Here is a 22,332-nt window from a genome sequence, read left to right on the forward strand (position 1 = left end):
CTTTCTTTACCTGCATAAATACCTATGCTATTTCCTTTTCCACATCAGTTGAAAATAGTTGTTACTACTCATCTTTATGTTAATCTCTCAATCAGGTTATGTTAATGTCTAACCTTTAACTTACTCAAGTTAACTCTCTCTTCCCCAATCTCTCAACTTCCGTTTCCATGTTATAAATCTCAAAGTGTTACTTACTTCAATAAACAATTTCCTAATTAACTAAATCGTTACTCAATTGCTCTTGCTAATTAGCTAAGAGGGATATTAGGGTAATTTACTTTAAACCCTCTCACTAATTGCTAGGATTGCAGTTCGATCATTTCGGTGCATTTTTGTAAGGGTGCCTGTACCTCATCCCCGTGAATTAATTAGACCTTACAACAATAATAAAACTTGATGATGAGGTTAATTATTGTTACTCGTTGATGATTATATGTTTCCAATGTTAACTGATGTCAATCAAATTTGATTGTTGTTATTAATTGACACAATTAAGGAGCAGTTTAAAAGTTTCTTTTACTTTTCCAAAGGCGTTAAGCTTATTCATTAACCCATTTCCTTTTGACTTGACCATTGTCCAGTTTGAACACAACCTCCACACCCAATAGCCCTCATCAACCTTTTATCTACTAATCATCCTTAAAGATGCGTTGACTTATCATCTTAGCACCTCAATTATCATCATCAGATTCTCAATGATAATGATAAGGTTACTTGTTAAGGTGAAAATTGTTCACATCAAAATCGATTGTCTGTTGTTTGAAGATAGTGAAGTGGTCAAGGGGTCAAAAGGGTCAAGCAGCTTCAAAAATACGAAGATATCAAAGGTGAAAAGTTGACACATCTTAAGGAAAACATTACAAAGGTAAGAAAACAATTAAGCGGAAGTGATAATTTTATCGTCAATGATTATCACCTTAATGTCAATGTCATTGTAACTGTTTCCTTGTTTACTTTTTATTTCTGATCCTTAATCAACTTTAATCCTTCAAGTTAATCACAATCATTTACTTTCATCTCTCTGTGATTATCACCATTGATTGAGTTAAAGGGTTTCCCATCCCATTAGAGTCTATGGTCAATTACAGGGTGACATTGGTCTTCCTGTTAATCTTTTTGTGTAAATATCGTAATTACGATTTATGGGTAATATTGATGAAGGTGAGAACACGAGTTACTTATAATTTGACCTTAAAAGTGATGAAGGTAAACTAATAAACTTACGGGCACAAATAACATGACGATTATCTTTTCGTCTCTCCATTCAAGGGTCAAGTGCACAAGAATTGTATACTTGAAGTGTCCTTCTAGTCTTTTGAATGTCCCTCACGTTTTCTTTACTTTAATGTTGATTTTTTAGAATAATCGCCCGAAGCAATTAGAATATTTCATAGTTTATAATCGACTTGTTCGATTGATAGACGGAAAGTAGCAATATCATCCGAAAGGAAAAAGAAGGAGAAGAGGTTATCAATATTTTCATTGCATTTCTATCCTAAAGAAACTCACATAGACAAAAATAGATTAATACCTTTGGAGAAATAAACGTGATCTTGTATTGTTAGAAATTGGAAAAAGGAAGAGGAAGAAGATGGAAAAATTTGATGATGACCTTTAATCTCTGTCCTTATTTCTCGAAGATAGGGTTTTATTATTGAGTTGTCACCTTCGGATAAAGAGAGAGAGAGAGAGAAGTAAGAACATGTAAAAGTTTCTTCTTTTATTATCATAATTCATTTTCTCTCTGTAAGAAAAAAGGTTCGTCTTTTTCACTATGGATTAAATTGATTTCCTTTAATTTTTCTCTTTCTCTCTCTTTTTTTCTCTTTATTCTTACTTCTATTCTCCGAATGGTTTGAAAGACGAAAGGGTTTTAAATGTCCAGTTCCATTGTTTTCCAATGGTCAGTCTATTGGAGATCTTTTCGATTCCAATAGTCTATTTACTTTATCGAGAAAGAAAAAAGTGCCAACGATCTGAGGAATAATATCCAATCTTTTATCTCGATCAAGAGGTTTAATCCTTTGGTCATCTTTTCATCTTTTCATCTTAGACTCTTATCAGTCTTTTGACTTATTGGTCAACTTTTTGACCCAAACAACATTTCATTCATAAATCGTATTCTTACCTTACAATTACAATGTATTAAAAATGAATCTCGTTTTTTTCACAATCAATAGTGTTTCCTTTTCTCTCAATCCATTGTCTTTGCTAATCCAATGGTCACAAGATGACAAATAACAAAAGGCGTTCAAATAACAACAATTAACTGCAATCAGATAAAATAAGATTATAACTCATGGATTAATACCTTTACACAAAAGACTATCATACCTCTAGAATCTAGTCACTAATCAACTACCAATAGATTAACCATCAGATCGTCACAAAGATAAAGTAAAATCTTGAAGATCTCCATCTCCATCTTAATCTTAATCTTAATCTTGATCTTGTTCTTACTCTTGTTTATGATTAAACTCGATTTTTCTATTATTAATAATATAATAAGAATTTTATTCCAATTTATGATTAATCAATAATTGGATTCATATTCTTATTCAGATTAACAATTGGATTATAAAATCTTCTCTGTATTTATTACCATAAATAAGAATCGTTTCCTTGATTCCAATAAAATATTGATTTCATATTTTCTTAGAATCTTTTGTTACCTTGAGAGAGAGAAAATGAATAAGAGAAAAAAACAAGATTCCAATTGGAGATAAACTTTTGCCTTGTAACTTTTTTACCTGTTGACTTTTAATCAGGTAACAACCACAAACGAAAACCTTGTAACAAAAACCAAAGGTAAAACCCTAAGGGTCAATTTAGATTATTGTTAATTCAATAGTTTTCAAACATAGTGATGAAATAAATCATCATCATAACAACAATGTCATCTTCTTCATCTCTCTCTCTCTCTCTCTCTCTCTCTCTCTCTCTCTTCCTGCTAATTTTTCTTCCTCTTTCCCTCATCGACTCGGTATTTTTTCTCTCTTTAAATGCCTTTCTTTTCTCTTTCCCTTTTTTTGTTCTCATCTTTCAACTTTCTCTCACATTCTTTCCTCACCTTCAGCATCCATGTACTCGAATAGGTGTCCCTTTGACCAGCCACTTCTGCCCTTCCTTTTTTTTGCACCATTAAAAATCCGAGCGTGAACTGGGTAGTAACACGCATTTCGAGTGCTTCTTAGTGACTATCGAGGTGCCACGATCATTTATCATCTTCTCATTTTCCTTGAAGCTCAATTAATTGTCATTGAAATCCACAAACAAGACAAGTAGTTAATCTGAAGCATTTCCCGCGTCTCTTGTGAATTCAAATCTGAACATAGAAATTGAAATGTAAGTTAATCCAAATATCAAATGTATCAATAAAAATATAAACAATTAAACAACCTTATTAACGGTGAGGATTAACGAGTTTTTTTATAATTAATCTCTCAATCGGTGCTTATCCTTATCCTTAATCTACACAATTTTAGGTTCAAATAATAAATGATGAGCTTTTGATCAATTGTAATTTACACTCAATTGTTTCTTCATTCAGTCTCTTTGATTCTTACAAATCAAATTAACTTTTAATTGCTCATTTTTTGATAATCACGTTTTCATCATCAATGTTTTTATCTTTGTATTATTAAAATAATCATCAACAGCAACATCAACATCATCACCATCTCAAGAGGCTATCACTATTTAATCAATCCTCACGAATAGATATTTATTTTAATCAAGTAAACAACAACAATTGTTATCAACAATCAACTGAATTAATCACAAATAATTCTGATTAAACACCAAAGTCTTACACATGAAAAACAAAAACAAAATCATGAAATTAATCAACTATTACATTAGATTACATCAGATTAGATCTGTTTAGATTAGATTACATCTAAGAGATTAACAGTTTCAAAAGTGAATATTGAATGTTCATTACAATGATAATCTTGTTCACTTTAATACTTGTGATTGTTAATCATGTCGAGATTTACTGATTATATTTAGAAAGGTGAATTAATTAATGATAATTGATCTACAAGATTAACTATTCGCCACTGTTGTTATTATTATGTTAACGTGTTTGATAATTGATTAACTGATAATCTAAGCAAATGATACACACAATCAAAAGATACGATTATAATTAAGGCCGAAAGGGAAAATATTAGTTAAAGAGAGAAAGAGAGATGGAGGTTAGAATTAATTAAAAGATTAACTCGAGTTGATTAGTTAATTAATTATGAGAAAAGAAAAAAATTCTTATGTGTTATCACTTCAATTACCTGGTTATTTGTATTTCTTTCTTTAGGTATCAATGTATAATAATTGTTTGAATTTAAATGTTAATAGAATTGCTTACAACTAGAATTCAAACCTTGATGAATGAGAAAACTTAATTGTAATTGATTGTTTTCAATAGAAATTATAATTAACCATTGAAAGATCATGTTGACCACCAATACCACCCATTGTTTCAAGATCTTTAAAAGTGACAATCGAAACACTAAATTAACTTTATCATTGAAAAAAGTTGCTTGTTTTCATCACAATCAAATCAGTTTATTTAAAGTTGTAACCACAAAAGTAAAATATAATCTTAATAATTAGTTATAACTTTAAGTTAACCTACTAATTAAATAATATCCTTACCAAAGTATCCAAAGGATTAGCTGTCAATCATAAATTTCAAATGATACTCACACTAATCAAAAGGATAGTAATCAAGAGTATTGTTAATACACTTGAATACTAATTAAATGTTGTTACAAAACTGTTGATGTACTTTAACCATGTAATTTCAATTGATCAATATAATAATTGTTTAAATGTATCATTTTGTTTTCTTGTCTTCAATAGTTTTCACCTTTAACCATTTGCATGAGAGGTTGAGCCTTGAGCCCATCAGCACATCGCCACTTCCTATTAGTGTCAAAGGTAAATTATATGAATAAGTTATATCAGTGAAAAGTGTTATTCAGCACCCAGGAAAATGGACCAAGCCTCATGTGTGTTAAACAGGTCAAGAGATTGACCTCTAACAGGATATTGAAAAGTTGAACACACTTTTTGTGATGAAAGTGCTCAAGGGTTTTAATTTGACAAGGATAAACAGTACATGTCAAAGGTTAAGGTGAAAGAAATAGAGGTAAAATGACCTTCGGTATGTTGGCCAAGGACGCACCTCGTTATCATCCTCACAATCATCGTCATCATTATCAAGGTGATAAACAATGAATTTAAATTGATCATGGCCATTGAGAGAGAAACAGAGATAATCAAAGATCAAGGATAAATAGACAATAAGATGATCAGGATAAGTGAGCTTGTTTCTGGTCTAAATTGGATTAACATTTTTCCTAACTCTCTGTCAATATTATTATCACCATCATCGGCACCATTATTATTATCATAATGGTGCTAAGGGGCTTGGTTAATTTTACACGCACACAGAAACACATTGTTGTCACAATGTTTTGTTCAACAATAAAGTGAAAGGATTGACAAGTTGAATTATTTTATATCAATTTAGAAATGGGAACGAGACTTCGAGAGAGAGAGAGAGAGAGAGAGAGAGAGAGAGAGAGAGAGAGAGAGAGAGAGAGTACGAGTGTGTCAAGGTTCTAATAGGTTGAACCTTGAGGTTCGAAGATGAAATGAAAAAGTGTCACTCTCTCGGTAAGCACTTTTTCCGTCCCTCTGATTGTTGTGATAACTTTTTAATTTATGTTATCTCATTTTTTACTCTTCCATTGATAATTTTTCTCTACTCACTTTTACTATCAAGTTGATTCATGAATCAAAACTGAAATTGGGTTAGTAAGTTAAAAGTAAATCTCCTAATCATATTTATAGTACTTTTCTTACCTGTGTGTGTCTATTTATGTGTCAGGTCTTGTTTCTGCCTCATTGACAATTGAGGCTTTTTTTGTCAATGAAGTTGTAAAAATGTACCGATGACAATTATTTGTGGCCTTAACATATAGACCTTGAAGAGATCGGATATTTTGGTGACTTAGTTTTTTTCGTCAAGGTAACAAGGTAAATGCCTCATTTATCTGATATAAAGGATATCGATTAAGACGATGACTATTTTTCTAGCATCTTGGATCAAAATATTGTATCATCATGATGATTGTTATAATCTTTTGATTATCTGTCCCTGGAATCAATTACCTGCTCTGAATTGTGCTAAATTTATGGCTTGTAATTAACTGATTATTGGTGATTAAGTAAAAGTGCTATTGATTTGCCATTTAGAGCAAGTTTGAGATGAAGACGATGACAAGATGACAAGAAGACAAGAGGAAACAAAGTATAAACTGTATTAACTATAGATTATGACACTTTTCCGATTAAGGCCTTTGAACTTAATCTATCGGACCTTTGACACTTGAATACACTCTGTATGTATATTGTAGTATTAGGGATGAGAGGCAATGGAAACTTTTGGTCTCATCATCAGAGAAAAAAAATCATCACTTCTCCAGGGATAATGATGATGAAGAGCATGTTGATGATAAAAGATGCGGATGAAAATGTGGTTAATATGATCATTGAAAAGGTATTACATGATTATCTTCATCTTCATCACACCAATGATAATGAATATAATGATGATGTACAAATTCATCTTCGAGGACTCAACAAAAAAAGTCAAAAAGGACACACAAAGATGAGGAAGATGAGGATTAATGTCAACTTAGCATCTCTCTCTCTCTCTCTCTCTCTCTCTCTCTCTTTCTTTTCAAGGTGGCACACCTTAAATTTTGATGTCATTCAATGATAACTTCATCTTTACCATTGAAACGACAATTGTAATAGCGAAAAGTGATCAGTTTTGTTCAATCATCAAAAAGAATGAAAAAAATTCAAGAGAATTTTTTTTCATTTTCTTTAATAAGGAAATGGTTTAAATATCGTTACATTCAAGAAGATGATGATTATGATGATGATGATGATAAGATGTGAGGCAATATTAATAATAGGATCAAAATTTGCCTCCGGGCTTTTATCTTTGTTGTTGTTGTTTACTTGGGATTCACTTGGCGATGATTTAATGAAATGATGATCGTGATTTAACCGGCATTTAAACACAGGTAATCACATTTAATCATCATCATTAAGTTTCCAATTGTTTTATCTGCTTTCACTTAATCAGTCAATGAGAAGATGTTGTTACCTTATTTAAATTGAATTAAAGATTATAACAGGATTAGAATGATAATTAAATGTTATATTATGATTAGAGTAAATTATTTAAATTGATAGAACGTGAGATTAAGCTAATTAAATTAAATCAACGGTTTTCTGATTTTCATTAACAATTATCGTAAGTTAGTTGAACTTTATTCAAATGCTAAGAATCAAAAGTTTCATTGGTAAAGATTCAGTTGGATTAACTTAATCCGATTTCTTAAAATTAATTGTTGGCTGTTATTGTGTATACGATTTTATAGATTGAGAATTGATTTCAATTGTGATTTTATCAACTCTTTCATTTGGTTAATTGTTATCAAATCAAGGTGAATATGTGTGGGCATCCATATGAATTGATCAATGTTGGGTGGTCATTATCAAAGATATTCACTAATGTCCATCATTAAAAATGCTGATAATTAGATTGGTGGGTGATCTTATGGTGAATACAATTAAGTATTCACCTTAAAGGTAAATCATCAGTTGATTAAATTAATTGTTCAAGTATACGAATTGCGTTGAAAATGTTCACGTTGTGTGAGGTTATTTGTTTACAGTAATTTAGAAAATAACTTTAAATCATCGTCATTATCAACCTTACAGAATTAATTTTAATCATAAATAATATAATCAAATGCTAACCTTGTTAAGATGATGAAAAATAATGATGATGATGATGATTATTATCATTTAACTAATTTCAACATTCAACATGAAACAAAAAATACAACAACTCAAATCACCCAATCACTTGGCGTGTTAATCACATAATAAATGCTCATCTTGTAAACCAAATCGTGATAATCACAATCAACTAATCATTATTTTCTTACTAATCATTAACAGGAAAACTTCATCTCTCTCTCTCTCTCTCTCTCTTGCTTTGTTTTTAGGTGTTAGTATTAGTACATTGATCGTTAGTTTAATTCAAAACTTTTTGTTTTCTTTTAATTTTTTCACGTTAATCAGCACGTTAAGCTGATTAGGATAAAGCCATTGGCACAATTAATACTAATTCAAAGTTGTAATTGTTATCAATTAGTTTGTAATTTACTTTTCTCTCTCTTCCTTTGTTGATTAGCTGATAAATTACATAATCAATTTGATTATAATTATGCGGATGGTCCTTCATCATATTACCTTTTCTTGCACATTATGCTCTAATTTGGAATCGGCAAAATGACCTCAAACACAAAGGGCGCACATAAGTAAAAGTGATAAATACTTAAATAGCCTTGGGTGGTTAATCTAATTCAATTTAAATTGTAATCTCCCACAATTTACTAATCTACTTTTACTCTCCTTGTAAACATTACCGTTACTTAACTAAATCTAATCTCCATCTAACCGTAATTACCGATCAGCACCCATGAGGTTATTATGTTATTGTAATAGTTTAAGTTCTCGTTTTCAATTTATCATTTTCAGAATGTTCTAATTTAGAGCATTTAATTAATCACTTTTACAATAGAATATTTTTTTCGAAGAAAATTTTTCACGCTTTTCGTCATCATGGATTAGCTCCAGTGTCTAACAATTAACTTTACTCTTTGCTAATCAACACCTTAACTTTACAATAATTAACAACTGATTAACTTTAGGTAGTTGGAAAAAGTTGAAACTGTGAATAGAAAATGGTTAATTTTAATTCTTGATTGATAATCATGATTATCCAAACAATATAATGATAAATGTTAATATTATTGTATTAATATCAATCATGATTTTTCATTTCACCAAATTAAGTAAACAAGATAAGATTGATATTTGTTAATCCCAATCAGAATTTCATGATAATAATCATGAAAATCATGATTTTTATTTCATAATTTGGAAAAGTTAAATATCAGTTAATTGAAATTGTTCAACTAATCAACAGTAATTGATGAACAGTAAAACCTTGGATTAGTATTAATTGTGCCAATGGCTTTATCCTAATCAGCTTAACGTGCTGATTAACGTGAAAAAAATTAAAAGAAAACAAAAAGTTTTGAATTAAACTAACGATCAATGTACTAATACTAACACCTAAAACAAAGCAGAGAGAGAGAGAGAGAGAGAGAGAGAGAGAGAGAGAGAGATGAAGTTTTCCTGTTAATGATTAGTAAGAAAATAATGATTAGTTGATTGTGATTATCACGATTTGGTTTACAAGATGAGCATTTATTATGTGATTAACACGCCAAGTGATTGGGTGATTTGAGTTGTTGTATTTTTTGTTTCATGTTGAATGTTGAAATTAGTTAAATGATAATAATCATCATCATCATCATTATTTTTCATCATCTTAACAAGGCTGAGACATGATGATTATAAGTTAGTACTGTAAACAGATAACCTCACACAACGTGAACAATTCAACGCGATTCATATTCCTCAACAATTATAATCCCTTATGATTTACCTTTAAGGTGAATATTATTATCTCATGGATATTAAAGATACCTTTGGGTGCTGAATAACACTTTTCACTGATATAACTTATTCATATAATTTACCTTTGACACTAATAGGAAGTGGCGATGTGCTGATGGGCTCAAGGCTCAACCTCTCATGCAAATGGTTAAAGGTGAAAACTATTGAAGACAAGAAAACAAAATGATACATTTAAACAATTATTATATTGATCAATTGAAATTACATGGTTAAAGTACATCAACAGTTTTGTAACAACATTTAATTAGTATTCAAGTGTATTAACAATACTCTTGATTACTATCCTTTTGATTAGTGTGAGTATCATTTGAGATTTATGATTGACAGCTAATCCTTTGGATACTTTGGTAAGGATATTATTTAATTAGTGGTTCATTTCAACATTATAATTGCCCAATTGTAACAATCAACTGGTTCTTCTTGTCAAGTAAATAATTATCAATGATATCGGTTGACCGGAAAACGGAAATTGTAGCAAAAAGTAGATTGTTGTTTATCTGTTTGGTTAGAAGTGATTTGGATTAATTAATTGTTTCTTATTCAATTGAGTCACTAAAACGGAAACTGTAAGATTAATCTCTTCAATCATATCAATCTAATCAATCATTGAATTTCCTTTTTATCATTTAAACTAAAAATCTATGAATGATCAGCTAATTGAATTGGAAAATTTAATGAACATTTGAAATTAGTTAATTATTTCTAATGGTCGATAATCAAAAATTGTTAATCTAAAAGTATCACATTGGGCTAAGTGTTTACGTGCCAATGGTATCACAATGGTTATTACATAGGAATTAAAATGGATTCAATTGAAAATTGTATCGATTACAATTAGAAATTATTTTCCTTTGTTGTAATGACCATTCAAGGTAAATGGATGGACAAGACTCACTGACTTGTGTCAAGGTGCAATGATGATGATAAAGGTGGCAAAGTGTGAGTATCCAGGGTAAACTCATCCATCTTGATCAGATTCACTTTCAAGTAACTACAACAATCAACGTGCTGATGTTTTTTGTTGCAAATCAATGAATGTAATTATTATGGACCCACAGAGAGAGAGAGAGAGAGAGAGAGAGAGGAAAAGTGCCAAAGAAAAGTATCACTTTTGATTTCAACTTGCTAATTGATTCCTAACCATTAACTTGATTAACGAATATAAATCATCATATAAATTTCGAAACTGAAAGAAAAAGAAAAAGTTTGTATAGAATTTTTTTCTTTTCTTCTATACATGAAGTGCTAACGTGCTGAAAAACTTGGTAGAAATACAAATAACCAGGTAATTGAAGTGATAACACATAAGAATTTTTTTTCTTTTCTCATAATTAATTAACTAATCAACTCGAGTTAATCTTTTAATTAATTCTAACCTCCATCTCTCTTTCTCTCTTTAACTAATATTTTCCCTTTCGGCCTTAATTATAATCGTATCTTTTGATTGTGTGTATCATTTGCTTAGATTATCAGTTAATCAATTATCAAACACGTTAACATAATAATAACAACAGTGGCGAACAGTTAATCTTGTAGATCAATTATCATTAATTAATTCACTTTTCTAAATATAATCAGTAAATCTTGACATGATTAACAATCACAAGTATTTAAGTGAACAAGATTATCATTGTAATGAACATTCAATATTCACTTTTGAAACTGTTAATCTCTTAGATGTAATCTAATCTAAACAGATCTAATCTGATGTAATCTAATGTAATAGTTGATTAATTTCATGATTTTGTTTTTGTTTTTCATGTGTAAGACTTTGGTGTTTAATCAGAATTATTTGTGATTAATTCAGTTGATTGTTGATAACAATTGTTGTTTACTTGATTAAAATAAATATCTATTCGTGAGGATTGATTAAATAGTGATAGCCTCTTGAGATGGTGATGATGTTGATGTTGATGATTATTTTAATAATACAAAGATAAAAACATTGATGATGAAAACGTGATTATCAAAAAATGAGCAATTAAAAGTTAATTTGATTTGTAAGAATCAAAGAGACTGAATGAAGAAACAATTGAGTGTAAATTACAATTGATCAAATGCTCATCATTTATTATTTGAACCTAGAATTGTGTAGATTAAGGATAAGGATAAGCACCAATTGAGAGATTAATTATAATCCTCACCGTTAATAAGGTTATCTAATTTTTTACACCTTCTCATTAGGATATTTCTGACCATTAGATACTAAAGGTTAACTTACTTGAATTTACTATGATATAATAGGCCTTTATGGTTGCACAAGGTTTTCGTTTGTGGTTGTTACCTGATTAAAAGTCAACAGGTAAAAAAGTTACAAGGTAAAAGTTTATCTCCAATTGGAATCTTGTTTTTTTCTCTTATTCATTTTCTCTCTCTCAAGGTAACAAAATATTCTAAGAAAATATGAAATCAATATTTTATTGGAATCAAGGAAACGATTCTTATTTATGGTAATAAATACAGAGAAGATTTTATAATCCAATTGTTAATCTGAATAAGAATATGAATCCAATTATTGATTAATCATAAATTGGAATAAAATTCTTATTATATTATTAATAATAGAAACATCGAGTTGAATCATAAACAAGAGTAAGAACAAGATCAAGATTAAGATTAAGATGGAGATCTACAAGATTTTACTTTATCTTTGTGACGATCTGATGGTTAATCTATTGGTAGTTGATTAGTGACTAGATTCTAGAGGTATGATAGTCTTTTGTGTAAAGGTATTAATCCATGAGTTATAATCTTATTTTATCTGATTGCAGTTAATTGTTGTTAGATGAACGCCTTTTGTTATTTGTCATCTTGTGACCATTGGATTAGCAAAGACAATGGATTGAGAGAAAAGGAAACACTATTGATTGTGCAAAAAAAAGAGATTCATTTTTAATCCATTGTAATTGTAAGGTAAGAATACGATTTATGAATGAAATGTTGTTTGGGTCAAAAAGTTGACCAATAAGTCAAGAGACTGATAAGAGTTTAAGATGAAAAGATGAAAAGATGAAAAGATGACCAAAGGATTAAACCTCTTGATCGAGATAAAAGATTGGATATTATTCCTCAGATCGTTGGCACTTTTTTCTTTCTCGATAAAGTAAATAGACTATTGGAATCGAAAAGATCTCCAATAGACTGACCATTGGAAAACAATGGAACTGGACATTTAAAACCCTTTCGTCTTTCAAACCATTCGGAGAATAGAAGTAAGAATAAAGAGAAAAAAAGAGAGAGAAAGAGAAAAATTAAAGGAAATCAATTTAATAATAGTGAAAAAGACGAACCTTTTTTCTTACAAGAGAGAAAATGAATTATGATAATAAAAGAAGAAACTTTTACATGTTCTTACCCCCCCCTCTCTCTCTCTCTCTATCGGAAGGTGACAACTCAATAATAAAACCCTATCTTCGAGAAATAAGGACAGAGATTAAAGGTCATCTTCGTATATTTTTCGTATATTTTTCGTCTCAATCTTCATCTCCTTCCGCTTCCTTTTTTTCATTTTCCAACAATAAAAGATCACGATTATTTCTCGAAAGGTATTAATCTTTTTTTCTTTTCTTAGTTGTAAACTTTACTACCAAAGAAGAAGTTGAATCTCATCTTCATTCAAATCTTCTCCTCCTTCTTCCTCTAACACAAACTCGATTCTTTCTCTCAAGTTCATATGATCTTCTATTAACAAAAATTCACGAATTATCTTCAATATAAAATTAACATCACTTCCTACAAAACCGAGCTTAGAACAAAAATTCAAAACTATTAATCCACAGACTCTACTCAGCAAAAGCTAAAGTATTACTCTAGATTCATACAATTAGAGTTCATGATTATACTTATAAGACTTATTATCATAAGAAAATCTCAATGACACTCGAAAAACAGTTCTAACGTGTTCAACCTTTGGTATTACTATTCTAGCACTTGAACTCAGTTAGAATGAAGCGATGTCAAAGATAATCGTCATGTTATTTGTGCCCGTAAGTTTATTAGTTTACCTTCATCACTTCTAAGGTCAAATTATAAGTAACTCGTGTTCTCACCTTCACCAATATTACCCATAAATCGTAATTACGATATTTACACAAAAAGATTAACAGGAAGACCAAAGTCACCCTGTAATTGACCATAGACTCTAATGGGCTGGGAAACCCTTTAACTCAATCAATGGTGATAATCACAGAGAGATGAAAGTAAATGATTGTGATTAACTTGAAGGATTAAAGTTGATTAAGGATAAGAAATAAAAAGTAAACAAGGAAACAGTTACAATGACATTGACATTAAGGTGATAATCATTGACGATAAAATTATCACTTCCGCTTAATTGTTTTCTTACCTTTGTAATGTTTTCCTTAAGATGTGTCAACTTTTCACCTTTGGTATCTTCGTATTTTTGAAGATGCTTGACCCTTTTGACCCCTTGACCACTTCACTATCTTTTAACAGCAGAGACAATAGTAACTATTCATTTACATGTGAACCTTTTTGAAATAAAATCTAATAAAGATAATGATAAGGTGTCATCCTCATATCGATGGAGAAAGGTTATTGAGGGTGTGGTTGCTATTCTGGACAATGGTCAGTCTAAAAGGAAACAGTCTAATATACAACATTGCAACTGCTCCTTAATTGTGTCAATTAATAACAACAATCAAATTTGATTGACATCAGTTAACATTGGAAACATATAATCATCAACGAGTAACAATAATTAACCTCATCATCAAGTTTTATTATTGTGATACAATTAAATACTAAATGATCAGTTAACTAGTTGACAATTAACTTGACATTAAATGAAATTGTCACAACCCTTTTTCAACACAATCAATAATTGTCATTTGCCCTTGAGCAATTTACTTAATGTTTGTTGAAAGTAATTCAGTTAATTGTTTCATCATTTTAATATTAAGAGTTTGTGATTTAATGAATTAATCAACTCAATTTAGATCTACAATTAAAAATTATAATAAAAATCCAATTACTAATTAGTGATTAGGTGTTTCAATTGATATTTTTGGGTGAGGTTTAATCGTCAGTCACAATTAAGATAACCATTAAATTGTCCCCAAATTATAATCACAATCAAAGAAACCAACAATTAGATATTATATTCATTTGAAAAGTTAACAAACCTCAACAATTAACTTGAATCCGAAGTAAATTAAAAAGGACTTTAAATCATTAATGATAATTTGCTAGTTAATCAATTACTGATTTAGTCAATTTAGATGGTCATAATTAATACATGAAGAAACATCCAAACAACAATTAATAATAAAATAGTAATAAATTGTATTTAAATATTACAACAATTTAAAGTTTGTTGATTGTTTTGTTTGGTTGGAAACATTGATGAGATTTGATTGTAATGATAAATTAGATATGAAATTAAATGTCAACTCAATTTAATTGTTGACTTGTAATTACGATGATTGTAAATGGAGCTGTTAATGACAGTGTTAATGTAGATTGATATAAATATAATTTAGTTAAATTGCTTTGTAATTAGTTGAAAATTAACAATTAGTTTGAATGTTTTACCTGCAACGAAAAGTAAAATAATCCAATTCAATGTAAATATAAACGATGATGATGATAATGTTTATCTAAATGTTGATAGATAATTAATATAATCATCATCGCTCAATGAATATATTTGTAACTAAATTAAGTCTAAATAAATGTTGACAAAAGTGATAATTAAGATTCTAATTAAAATCAATTCTATTCAGTGATGAGGAAAATAAAGTAAATCATCATCATCATCATCTTTCCGCCTTCTTCCTCCTTCTAAACACAAACTCTTTAGGTATCAAGTGATGAATATCAATTAGACTAATTAATCTTAATCTTCAATCAGTATACAAGATTTGACATGAAACTTGTTTACCCTCAGTTGATATCGTAAAGTTTTCAACAGGTAGATAAAGTTAATCTACAGGTAATATCTTAATTTTGTCTACAAGTTAACTGATATTATCATCCAGTGGTGACGGTGGTTTTTTAAGGTGTCCTTAGAGGTGAAAAGAGGACAAACCTCATCATCTTGATCCTCCTTCAAGTGATCAGGATGAGAGAGGATCAGATAAGCTCAAAAATTAAAGCCCTACAGTTGATGATGATACAAACGTGAAATATTATGCAAATTACAATGTTACAGGTACAAATTTCCGCTTCCCAATTCAATCTTCCACCTTCAACCCATCATCATCTTCATCATCTTCATCATCTTATGAATAAAATTTCAATTCATTTTCTCTCATCTTTTCATTTTCCTTCTTCATGATCAATTGACATATTCTTTCATGTTAATTTCTCTCTCTCTCTCTCTGCTCTCTAATTGTCATTTGAAATGTAATCACTCATCTAATTGCTCTCAGCAAAATAAAATGAAAATGATTAGCATCCTCATCACTTGTACATGAAGAGAAGATGAAAATTCTTGAACCAATTGAAAATATTTCCTCTTATTAAACGTAAATAAATTGGTGGGATAAATTATCTTACCTGTTGATTATTTACCTTATCAAATATAATCAAAGGTGTACCCATGAGGCATCAATGTTGACCATATAATCAATGAGGCCCAAATTGATTTGTCCATTGATTGTAATAATAATCAACTGATTGTCATCAAGATGAACAACCAAAAAATCAAAGTGAACCTCATAAAATAGTTGATTGTCAATAATACTTTGTGATTGATTGTTCTGATTGTCAAATTGATGATGATTACATTTTACTTGTAATTTGCAATTCAATTGAATTAGATTGTAATTTGATAACTTGATTATTGATTTCAATTCATTGATAAAGCAATTAGATTAATTTTTTTTGCTTCATTCCTCTTCCTTCATCCAATTAAACTGAATTAAGATATTACTTTAATCTTGATTACAATCAAAAACCTTTGATGTAGATCGATTATCCTAATTAACATGATAATCTAATAGCTAATTGAATATTTTATTCATTGTTATCAGTCACAATTAAATGGTCAACAATTAACGCAAAAAAAAACTGTCATTTCGACTTCGTGATATCTACAAGCAAGGCCAGGCCATTTTCGCGTGTCCATCGGTACTAAATTATCCCTCAGGCTATAATCTTGACATCAATTGTTTCCAATTGTTTTCAGTTGATTTTTGAATATCAATTATCATCAAGTGAATGTAAATTATCATGATAATTAGATTATCAACTTAATCATAAATTAAGGTGTGATCCTGATATTAGTTAATTGATTTTCATCTTGATTAAGTTTATCTTTAATTACCTAATCTTAATAATCTTTACCTAAGAAAAATTAACATTTAAATGTTACATCGTTTTAATTTACAATTAAACTAATCAATTAACTAGAATGTTGAACATGTTGATTGAAACGAAATTAAAATTTTCATCTTATTGACCTTGATTTAAATTTCATCGGCATTGATGTTAATGGTTTTAAATGGTGATCGGCAACGGGTGAGAGGCCTTGACCCTAGTGACATGATGATATCGGTTGAAGACAAAAGGTAAATGGTTAATTAATTTAACAGAGAGAAAGTTAAAATTATCATTAGTTAAATTAGATTAACAATTATGTTTGAAAGTGAAAAACATTTCCAATTGATGATAATAATAAATTTCCAATGATTAGACCTGGAAAATATTTCGACACGAGGCTTATAAGATCACTTTAAGGTCGATTTTTTCAATTCCCTGTTAGGTAATCATCATCTTCATCATCACGACTCAATTCACGCCCAATGGTCAACCTGTCCATCGTTTCATGTTCATACCAAAGAGATGAACAAATCGCCCGAGGGCCTCAGTTGAATATACAAAACTTATCATTCCAAAGGTGACCTAATGCTTTAAATAGCTATTTAAATAGTCATTTACACAATTAAAAAGATGACAATTAATACATTTAACCAAATTCCAAACTTGTTATTAAATTGTTCATTTTTATCACCTAATAATCAAGTAATCTGTTAATTAACTACAATCAATATCTAAAGATAATCATCATTTTTTACCCTTGATTTTTATTATCATTATTATCTGATTGTTATCTTATATTTTCATCATTATCATCATGATAATTGAAATGAATTAACGAGCTGAGATATTAATTTTTGAGAATCTTGTTTTCTTTATGTGGCCAGTTAATTGTAATGCTGTAATTTAATTGCTTGACCCTGTAATTATCAAGGATTATAATCAACGATTAAACTTGAAAAGTAAAATAATTAAACATTACAACTTAGCCAATGGTCAGTTTGGTTGTGCAAGTCAGAAGGAGATGTTAACAATTTCACCTTTTTCCAAATGAGATTAGATCAGATTTGAGAAAACTATTATTATGATCTAACAATTAGTTAATCATTTGTTGTGTTTTAATCATCTAAATCCGAACCTTTGTAACAATTTAATGATTGTTTATCTAGTTGTGCAGCATTTGTGTCCACCCACATACTGTCAACATCCTCGTTCACTTCCTATGCTAATAATAATAATGTCGCATGTAAGATATTGGCACGCGATCGGTTGGACATGCGGACGTGCATCTAGAATATATTAACACGTTATCCAAGTGAAACGATACATCAAATTAATTCTGGGCGTTGGCTCATTAATATTATATAGATTTTCTTATTATTATCACAAAACAAGTAACTAATTAATTGTAAACGTTTACACAGAACAATTTACTTCCTTTACTGTTAAGATAATTACCGGAATTGATGTGATGACAATCAGTTAATCGTTTATTGAATAAATTAAGCACAATACAATTACCACAACAATTTAATACTCGACAAAATTGTTTTTTCTTATAATAGTTAGTAAACAATTGCAATTGTTGACAATTGAATATTTTTTTCTTTCTTTACATTTAATTGTTGAGCGAAAGTTTTAAGATTGTTGGTAAATTAATTTCCATAGACCAACAATCAGCTTCTAATATCGTAAAGGTGAATCAACAATAATCGACGAAGGAAAATTATTCAGGTTATTATTTTGTTTCGTTCCAATGGTGATAACTTATTATTATCCCGATTGGAATAACTACTTTTACTCCATAAGGATCATGGACAATTTATGATAACATTTAATTGTGAATATGATACATGTAAATGAGAAGAAGAGAAATTGAGAGAAAAGTTTTCTCTTTATTTCCATAAGAATTTTTTTTATTCTATTTCATGTTGTTTACCTTTGGTTTTCTTTTCAGAGGAGAAATGAATGAAAGAAACGATTGAATGGAAGGTGAGGGTGGTCAGTGGATGGAAAAGTTTCTTGTTTTTCTTTTCTCTTTTCGAATTTGAAATTGAGACATAGTCCATCTATTGTCCATTCAATGAATTTTCTTTGACAGAAAATAAAAGAAGAAGAAGAGATTTGATCTTGTTCTTCATTCTATTCCAACTCTTTCACTCCTCCTATTTATCCTTCATCATCTCCTCCTTTTCTTCATCTTCCTCCACCTTCTTCTTTCTTTCTTCTACCTTATCCTCTCTCTCTCTCTCTCATCTGATTCACGCCTTTCATGATAGTCTCAAGTCGCCATTTAACTGCCATTACATTTACTTGCCCCTTAGAATCACAAGCACCCACAAAGTCGCTTTCGTCTTTGACCTTTGACAAAAGGGATCTTATCGTTAAGAACATTGTAAGTCCGAACTTTTCTCTCTATCTCTCTCACCTTTTACCTTTGTAACCACACTTTTAATATTTACTTTTCTATTCCATTTTTTTGTTCTTCTCTTTTCTCTTTTCATATTTCCCCTTGACCGTTGGTCAAGAAATTCATGTTAAAACTATTAACATTTAAATCTTTTCCTCCAACACCTCAAATTCACATTAATACTCATATTTACTGTTTGTATTTAGACCATTGGTCAAGTCATTGGATCTCATTATTATCATTATTGGACATTAATTTACACAATTGACCAACTAATAACTACCTTCCATTGAACAATAAAGGTAATCATTATTTACATTGGAGTCTTATTATAAAGATACATTTTCTTATGGATTATTTTTCATTCAGATTTACCATTGAAATGAGACCAGGTAAACAATTACAATTCACCCAAAGGCATTTAAATAAAGACACAGATTATTTTCACAGGTAAATTACAATTCAATTTGTGTAAATCATCTTGTTAATTGTATTGGTAATTCATTTGAGTAGAAAAAATCTCAATATCAATTTGATGTTTATCGATTGTTAATAATTTGATTAAGTTTTGCTCATTTCAATATTTAGATAATCAAACAACAATTAATTATTTGGTTGAATTCGCGCCAATGAGATTAATCATCAAAGGTTTAATCATGTCAATCAGTTTTCGCTTGCATATTCATCGGATTTTCAGAAATTGAAGAGTAAAAATTGTCTTTTTAAATCAGAGACTTTGATCAAGCAAACTCAACAATCGAAGATCAAGTAACCTCAATAGTTTTCGAATTGAAACTTCATGATAGAGTTCAACTCAGCACTTACCTAGAAAAGAAAGCTTTGAGCTGTTGAACTTTAACCTCACTGAATCTCAATCGAATGTACATTGAACTAAAAATTCAACGAGAAAAACTGGTTTAGAACATTGATAATAGATGTCGATCTGTTCGCTTTTTAAGGTAGAAACTTTTCTTGCTTTGTTAGCTATTTTCCTCTCTATCACCATCCTCATCATCTTTATCCTTATTCTCATCTCCCTCTCTCTCTCTCTCTTTCTTTTCATCTTCTCTTCTTCATCCTCACCTTCTTTCTTGTTTACCTCCCATTTTTCTTCAAAATCTCCGCCTTCGAATCTTTCTCTTCTTTCTCAAGGAGTTACCTCTCATTTCGATATAACAGCAAAAAATAGTGAGCTTAATATCGTCATAACATATTAGAGCGTCGACTTAACTTTCCACTGGCATTTTACCTTTACCTTTGGATAGAATAACATTCAATCTTGTTTATTCTCACTATTTCTCCACTGTGCCTCTTTCTCCATGTTATTATTACCATAGATGAACATAGAACATTATAAATTGTAATAACTTTTTTTCCTCGAAAAGTTTTTTCCCTTAAGTTTTGAAAATTGTTTTCACCTTCGACTTTACCTGCAATCGTTTCTCATCTGTAAACTAAAATGGCCACAACAGCAATCGGATATCAAACATCAATGATAACTGTTATTGTGACAGAAGATAAAAAACCATCAACAATTTCGGGAGTTAAACGCAAGCGAATCGGAAGCTCAATTAAATCTTCATCAACTCCACCCAAATCTCGATCACTTGTTTCATCTTATTCATGTTCATCATCGTCAACATCATCTGCAAGCTCGATAGCATCTTCGTCTTCCTCGTCCTCATCTTCATCTTCGTCGTCGACATCATCGACCATCGCTCCATTTGCTGTCGCTCGTCGTAATGAACGTGAACGTAATCGAGTTAAAATGGTAAACCTTGGATTCAATACTCTTCGTGATCATATTCCTAAAGAGAAACAAAATAAGAACAAGAAAATGTCCAAAGTGGAAACACTTCGAGAAGCAGCTAATTACATTCGTCGACTTCAGTTACTCTTGAAAGGAGACACAAGTTCATTGGAAGCATTTAGTTCAGTACTTTCATCGATATCACCACTTTCGATTCAATCCAATTCATCGATCTCTTCAAGGTAAGAATTAACTTTCTCTCTCTTTCTCTTTGCATCTCAATTGATTTTCTTTCATTGATTAGTTTGCATAAATTTATCCTTTTTGTGTTTATTATTTGGAAACTCACCTTTGCTTGTTTTTTTTCTTTTTTTCTTTTTTTCGAATTTTTTTGTTTTCTCTCCTGTTATTTTCCCGCATCTTCAATTTGATCTTTAGTGATGTTGTCATGAAAAAAGAGCCTGATGAAAATATGAATCCAATCAGCACGTTATTATGTTCACCCAATAGTAATTCATCATTATCATCTTCCTCTTCCTCTTCATCATCTTCTTCTCCCCCTGATCAATCATTATCACCTCATTATCCTGTTGATTCGTCACCTTTACGCCATTCTCATCATCATTCGCATCATCAAGATTCTCAGCATCAGAATCGTCAACAGCAACAAAATCATCACCAACAGAATCAGAATTATCAAAATTATATCGGATCAATTTCAACTTCTTCTCCTCCTTCATCTTCATCACCATCTCTCACTTTAGCATCTTCACCAATAGTTCAAACATCAATCGCATCCTCATCATCATCATCATCTTGTAAAACAACAACAACAATTTCAGTAACACCAGTTAACAGTAATTATCACCAAAACCAACACCAACATCAACTGCATCAGAATCATCAGAACCATCACAATCACCAACAGCAACATCTTCATCACCAACAACAAGAACTGAATCATAATCAATCACAACCTTTGCTCCAAATCTCAACACAATCTCAATTACCTGATCATCAACACCATCAACATCAACATCAACATCAACATCAACATCAACATCAACATCAACATCAACATCAACATCAACATCAACATCAACATCAACATCAACATCAACATCAACATCAACATCAACATCAACATCAACATCAACATCAACATCAACATCAACATCAACATCAACATCAACATCAACATCAACATCAACATCAACATCAACATCAACATCAACATCAACATCAACATCAA

General features: G+C 30.1%; 1 protein-coding gene and 1 long non-coding RNA gene across 2 annotated transcripts; both read left to right on the forward strand.

Moving 5' to 3' along the window:
* The first annotated feature begins 19,176 nt into the window (after nt 1-19,176).
* On the forward strand, nt 19,177-19,802 carry LOC128385740 (uncharacterized). Its single transcript, XR_008324825.1, has 3 exons — nt 19,177-19,315; nt 19,537-19,632; nt 19,700-19,802. It is a non-coding gene; the product is annotated as an uncharacterized LOC128385740 (long non-coding RNA).
* Nucleotides 19,803-20,474: 672 nt separating this feature from the next.
* LOC128385739 (uncharacterized protein DDB_G0271670-like) lies at nt 20,475-22,128 on the forward strand (the record flags this gene model as incomplete). The annotated part of the gene is made up of 2 exons (XM_053344643.1): nt 20,475-21,322; nt 21,519-22,128. Coding segments are annotated over exons 1-2 (1,143 nt in total), but the record flags the coding sequence as incomplete, so codon positions are not given.
* Between the last annotated feature and the right edge of the window lie 204 nt (nt 22,129-22,332).

The sequence above is a fragment of the Panonychus citri genome, unplaced genomic scaffold, assembly GCF_014898815.1.
Source record: "Panonychus citri isolate SS breed McGregor unplaced genomic scaffold, ASM1489881v1 Contig00050, whole genome shotgun sequence".
Classification (NCBI taxonomy): domain Eukaryota; kingdom Metazoa; phylum Arthropoda; class Arachnida; order Trombidiformes; family Tetranychidae; genus Panonychus; species Panonychus citri.